General features: G+C 38.9%; 1 protein-coding gene across 1 annotated transcript; it reads right to left on the bottom strand.

The window, feature by feature from the left end:
- Positions 1-1,263: 1,263 nt before the first annotated feature.
- Positions 1,264-3,072, bottom strand: LOC106345031 (cytochrome P450 89A2-like). Its single transcript, XM_013784308.1, has one exon. The coding sequence runs from the start codon at positions 2,935-2,937 to the stop codon at positions 1,438-1,440; it is 1,500 nt and encodes a 499-aa protein (XP_013639762.1). The 5' UTR covers positions 2,938-3,072; the 3' UTR covers positions 1,264-1,437.
- Positions 3,073-6,737: the final 3,665 nt, after the last annotated feature.

Below are 6,737 nucleotides of genomic sequence, written 5' to 3'. Positions count from 1 at the left end.
AAAAAGTACTATAAGATATTTTGTTATCGGATCAATAGTATCAGATCGCGGGTTAATAGTGAGTTTTTAGGTTTTTACCGGGTTATATCGGATTTTTAATTAACAAATTTTTCATTAAATCCGAACAGGATTATATACAATGTATCGGGTCTATAGGTTCAAACATGAATCTAGGTCAGATATGAAAACAAATTTTAAAACTCAAACATTATTATAGAACAGCTACCATATTTCGAACAAATACCATATTTTGAAGAGAAAAAAAACAAATGATAAAAACCTAAAAACTCAATTGTTATGGTTCGAAATGAAAAATAATGGTAATTTGTAAATCAGTTTTCGATTAATAAATGAAAAACAAACAAACTCGCGCTTTCTAAGCGCGGGTCAAAATCTAGTTATATGTTAAATCAAAAGTACCTGTCGATCATTGATGAAATCTTAAGAAATTTTTATAATTTGATTGGTTGATTATTTATAATTTTGATCTTAATTAAATCTGGAAATTAAAGGTAAGTCTTGGCATGATTGTGAGTTGGGCTCGTAACTCAATTTCAGCTGGAGTGAAAAACATTTGATACTCACCTTGCCTTATCGTTTAGATCTGGTTATCCTTCCTTATAGCACCAAATTGGTAGGGTAAATTTGTGCAGAATTCTTTACGACACTATAGAAACAAGAAGTAAGTAGTAACAAATAGACACAAGGATCAAAAATATTTTTTTATTGATCTTTAGAACCGAGACTACAACGTATTAGATAAAGAACCATATTTCTAATTGTCTAACTCTATAGTCAAAATTTTGAATAGTTGATTATTTTTTCTTGGAGTCTCCTTTCTATAGATTACCGTTAGTCAAAATTTTGAATTGGGTTAGATTCCTCTAAATCGTGAAATATATAAATATCTCAATTTAATAGAAGTTTTTCATTTTACTTGGAAGCATGAACGAATCTGGCTCTGAAGCTGGAATTCGTCTAGGCATGAATCAAACGCCGACGTCCTGCTCGCAAGCAGGAGTAATGACTGGATCAATTATCCTCAGCATGCAATCACTAAACTGAAATAATTTGCTATAAATAAAAGTATATTTGTAATTTGACATTTTAGTGAGTTATTTTGGTGTGTTTTTCTTTGTGTACTATTTTGGGATAAAAAATAATTTTAATGCTATTTGAATGTGTTTTCCATAATTTTAGGATATTTGATTTTAATAAAACCTTTTTTATTTAACCACCAAAAATATGTTACCGCCCAAAAGATAGTTTCAAATTTAATTTTATTTGTTTCCTCTTATTGGAGCTTTGATTGTGGGGGACCTCAAGTTCAAAAGATGATGAGATTCAAACACCTTTTATAGGAAAAATTAAACTAAGATAAGCTCAACTTCAGATCACTTCCCAAATCAACGTCTCGGAAACTCCAGTGTCTGAACTTCACCTGGGCACAGCACGAGCCTTAAGTGGATGCTTCATAACGACAGTGAACTCCACCTTCTCCGCCAAGTCAACTTCACAACCTTTGACTTCTTTCCACTCAAACTCCCTCACCATATTCGCCACATAGTACTCCAAGTGCAGTATCGCTAGCCCGATTCCTGGACAGATCCTCCTCCCCGCTCCAAACGGCATCATCTTGATCCCTCGACTTCCGGTTATATCCACCGATTCTTCTCCCAAGAATCTCTCCGGCTTAAACGCCATTGGCTCATCCCAAACCGCAGGATCTCTCCCTATCTCCGCTACCATGAAATTAACCGTCCTTTTCTTGGGTATCTTGTACCCTCCCAACACAGTGTCCTCTGTGACGCTGTGTGGGAGCACCATATGCCCAGGAGGATGCCTCCGGAGACCCTCCAGCACCACGGCCTTCAGATAAGGCATCCTGTGTGCCTCTTCCTCCTCGATCTCCTTCGCTTCTTCTCCGGTAACGCCTTTGATCTCTTGGTATAGCCTCTCTTGGATTTCGGGATTTTTCACCAAATTGGCCATGATCCATTGCAACGTTGTCGCTGTTGTGTCCGTCCCACCGTTGAGGAATTCTGAGCATAAGCTGACGATTTCGTTCTCGTTTAGCTTCCTCTTCTCATCTGGAAGCTCTAGATGGAGAAGAGTGTCTACGTACGATTGCACGTAGTCCTTGTTTTCTTCTTTCCTTTCTTCTTCAATGATCTTCCTCCGAGCACGGATCAGTGGAAGCAAAACATCTTCTTGCTCTCTCCGGATCTGGAGAAACTCTTCCCATTTGCTTTTGTAAATCAGTATGGTTAGCTTAGGGAAGAGATTCAGGATATTGAATCTAGAGAAGTTAAGAAGCATTCGTCTCTGAACGTATCCAACCTCTTTGATTTGTTCCTCATCAAGCTTATCTCCGAAACACATAAGAGCGAGAAGCGCGAACATCGCGTAGTGAAAATGATCGACGACAACGATCGGTTCTTCGCTTCCGTGCTTACGGAATCGATCGGAGAGAATCTCGAGAACCCAGCGACGGGCGTGGGAGTATGATCTCACACGTGACGGATGGAGAATCTCGGACGTGAGGTTTCGGCGGAGAGTCCGCCACGTGGCTCCGTAAATCTCAGAAGTGATGACGTGTTGATTGCTGGAAGTGATTTTGCTGGTTGGAGCCGCGGGTGGGCGATCGGCGAAAACGGCGCCGTTTAAGACGAGAGCTTGGTGAGCGAGGGAGCCGTTGGCGACGAAGATAGCGGGACGGGAACTGACGCGGAGGGAGATGATTGGTCCGAGACGGTGGTGGACGGAACGGAGATAGATGTTGAGACCAGTAAAGCCTTGTCGGAGCCACCGGAGTGTTCCGAGAAAGGGGAGGAAGTTGGGGTCAGGAGGTAGCTGCGGAAGGGAGGAGGATTTACGTCGGTGAAAGAGGAGCACAGATACGGAGAGAGAGACCAAGATGAGTAGCCATATCTCCATTTTTTTTGTTTAGTTACTCTTCTTCTCTGTAACCTTCTTATATTATTTGATTTCCACTCTGTTCATAGATATAGTTTGATCGTGTGTCTACCAAATGTGTAATGTAATATTTTTTATTGGTTAGTGGTCAACAAAAACGTGGCATTCAAGGAGAAATTGTTTTATAATTTGGTAGCACTATCTGCCTCCATTTTATATATAAACTTTCGAATAAAATCTCCTTCAAAATCTCTGAGAAACTCTGTGGAAATTGTGATATCTGCTTTTTGGCCGGTGTTCGTGGCATCTCCACGAGGAACGAGATCTTTTCTTTCTTTCTTTTTGGCGACAAAGCTAATACAGTATATTGAAAATTCAAAAAATCGGATGCGTACTACAGCCATGGGCCTAAGGCAAGCACAAAAAAATATTAAAATCTGATACAATTTGAATCCTTTTTTAAAAGGAACTTGCACTCTGTTTTCTTAATTTGTAACAGATCATAATTAGTAATCGAATGTTTTTAATTGCTTGTACTGTATATATGTGTTAATTGCTCATAGTTAGATACTAAATCAACAAAAAGGAAATGTTACATAAGTTATTTGTCAGTTTAACTGTATAGACCTTTTATAGTATTTCTTTATAAATCTAACCATTTAATATATTTGTATATATTAATACATTAAAAAAAACAAATATTTTATAATAAAATAATATGTCATATTTTTCAAATTTGTATAGCTTTCAGTTTGGTTTATATGCCATATAAATTCAACAGTTACAACACTTCAAAAAACATAAAAATAATTGAAGTCTTAAAATTTAGGTAATATTAAAGTTGCAAAAAAAAAAATTCGCCAACTTAAAATTTTTTTATTGGTATATAATATTTCATAAAATTCAATACTTCATAGAATTCATTATTTATGTACGAAATTATTAATTTTAAATTAATTTATTTATTCTTATATTTTGTGAATTATATTATATGGAAAACTTTTGACATAAATTAAACAAAATAATAGTTTACTATCGATATTTTAACATGATTTTTTTAATCAGTTAGCAAAAAAAAAAAGTGAATCATTTTCGGTGTATGGGTTATCCAGCTATTGCTTGAAGTTGAACAAACACAAAGATTATAAGAACTTCTATTCTTATTAGATTTAGAAACTCTCTCAAACTAAACCTCTCAATGTGTTTCTCTTGATGGAACATCTCTCCATGAGAACTCTTTATATAGGACGAATCTACATCTTTTCCTAAGGGCGAAGCTACATCTTTTCCTTATAATAATATGAAAACATTCCTAAGCTCGATATGTTTTTTTTTTTCCTTAGCCCATCAAACTTCACTTTAATGAGTTAACTTGCTGCTCAAGTTAATTGGAATTATGCAACATTCTTCCCCTTAATTCCAACTCGAATCTCGGGTATGTTAATCTTCTGAACTCCGATGAACTTGCGCATTGCTTCGAACTTGTCCTTGCTAATGGTTTAGTGAGTATGTCTGCCTTCTGCTCCACTCCAGGTACGTGCTTCACTTCGATCAAGTCGAACTCCACACATTCTCGAATGAAATGGTACTTCGAGAGTATGTGTTTGCTTCTACCGTGAAACACCGGGTTCTTGGTGAGGGCTATCGCTGACTTGTTGTCAATCTTCAACATGACCTTCTTGTCTTATGTGTTCATGATCTGGACCATCAACTCCTTTAACCATATTTCTTGTTTTGCAGCTTCCGTAGCTGCCATGAACTCCGCCTCACATGAAGAGAGTGCCACTGTGGGTTGCTTGCACGATGTTCACGTGATCGGCGATGTTCCTAGGTTGAACATAAACCCTGTAGTGCTTCTTCCATCATCAACGTCAGTGTTATGGCTGCTGTCACTATAACCTGTAATCTCCGTTGTTCCATCCCGTTTGAAGAAGAGACCATACTCTGTAGTGCCCTTTATGTATCGTAGTAGATGTTTCACTGCTTCTCCATGACACTCTCTTGGACTCATCATATATCTGCTTAATACACCAATGCAGGTTCCTTGGTGCACTTCGTAAACTCCATCTCCTTGAGAACACGGTCGAGTTTGATGTTCCAAGCTCTCGGAGCTTGACGCAAACCGTATAGTGCTTTGCTAAGTTTGTACACATGATCCTCCTTTCCTTTCTCCACAAAGCCTTCTGGTTGAGTCACGTATACATCCTCATTTAAGTCTCCGTTCAGTAACGCAGTTTTCACATCTAAGTGGTGGATCTCCCATCCATTAGTTGCTGCTAACGCCAAGAGTAGGCGTATGGTTTCTATACGAGCAACTGGTGCAAATACTTCGTCGAAGTCTATGCCTTGTTGTTGCACGTAGCCTTTTGCAACTAACCTTGCTTTATATTTGATCACCGTTCCATCTGCATTCCTTTTCATCTTATAAATCCACTTCAAACCTATCGGTTTCACACCTGTCGGCTTCTTGACGAGCTTCCAGGTCTTGTTTTTGATGATAGATTCGATCTCTGACTTCATTGCATCAATCCAAGCTTGTATCACTGCAGCTTCGATGTAACTTTCTGGTTCACCATCGATGATGAACAAGAGTCTGCCACCTTCAACTTCAGCGAGTAGGATGTAATCATCGAACCGCTTCGGTTTTCTGATGTTACGGCCATATCTTGATGTTACATGCTGGTCTTGGTTTGCATTGTTGTTCTCTGCTACTTGCTCTTGTTCACCAGCGTCTACAGCTTCTTCTTCTTCATTATTGTTTTGCTCTTCATGGTGTTGGTGATCTTGATGCTCATCACCATCTCCTTCTTCTGTAACATTGATATGAGGAAGCTTGGTCTACGTTTGTTGATAGTGTGGACCAATCCCAACTTTTCTTCTCGTCAAAGATTACATCTCTACTAACAACTATCTTCTTTGCAACCGGATCATAGAGGCTGTAAGCTTTTGAGCCGGGCTCTGTGCCTAGGTTGATCACCATCCTTGATCGATCATCTAGCTTCTTAAGAAGAGGACCGTTGATTTTTACGAAAGCTACACATCCAAAAATCCTTAGATTCTCAATGTTCGGTTTCATAACATACAAGCCTTCGTATGGAGTCTTGTTTTCCAAAGCCTATGTAGCAATATAGCAATGCGGTTTATGAGATACGTTGAATGATGTACTGCTTCTCCCCATAGCTGATTAGGTATCTTCATAGCTTTCATCAAACTTCTAGTCATCTCCATTAGTGTTCTATTTCGTCTCTCGACCACACCGTTTTGTTGCGGTGTATACGGTGCGGTAAGATGTCTAGTTACACCGTTTTCTTCACAAAAACGAATGAACTCAGAAGATGTGAACTCTCCTCCTCTATCGGTGCGAAAAGTCTTGAGTTGTAGCTTCGTTTGATTCTCCACGTACTCCCTGAACTTTTTGAACCGATCGAACGCTTCACTCTTCTTTCTTAGTAGCATCGTCCACATATATCTTGAGTAATCATCAATTAAGACGAATACATATCTATTGTTTGCTGGTGTTGATGGTGATATCGGACCGCACAAGTCACCATGTACCAACTCCGATGCGTGTGATGCTCGATATTTTGCTTTAGGCGGGAAAGACTTCCGAGTTTGCTTCCCAACTAAGCAGGCACTGCACACATCTTTCTCGTGTATCACCTGAGGCATCCCTACTACCATCTCCTTGTTCACATATTCTTCATGACTCCAAAGTTCACATGTCCTAGCCGTGCATGCCACGTCCATGTAACATCAGTTTCTTGTATGTGAAGACACTTTAGATATTCAACCTCCATTGGCGTCTTGTACAATCAGTTTGC

This window comes from Brassica oleracea, chromosome C1, assembly GCF_000695525.1.
Source record: "Brassica oleracea var. oleracea cultivar TO1000 chromosome C1, BOL, whole genome shotgun sequence".
Lineage (NCBI taxonomy): Eukaryota > Viridiplantae > Streptophyta > Magnoliopsida > Brassicales > Brassicaceae > Brassica > Brassica oleracea.
The sequence above is the reverse complement of the archived record's forward strand: the minus strand, read 5'-3'. Positions and strand labels throughout refer to the sequence as shown.

Coding starts and splice junctions, on each gene's coding strand:
- LOC106345031 (XM_013784308.1), bottom strand. CDS start 2,937: ATGGAGATATGGCTACTCATCTTGGTCTCTCTCTCCGTATCTGTGCTC.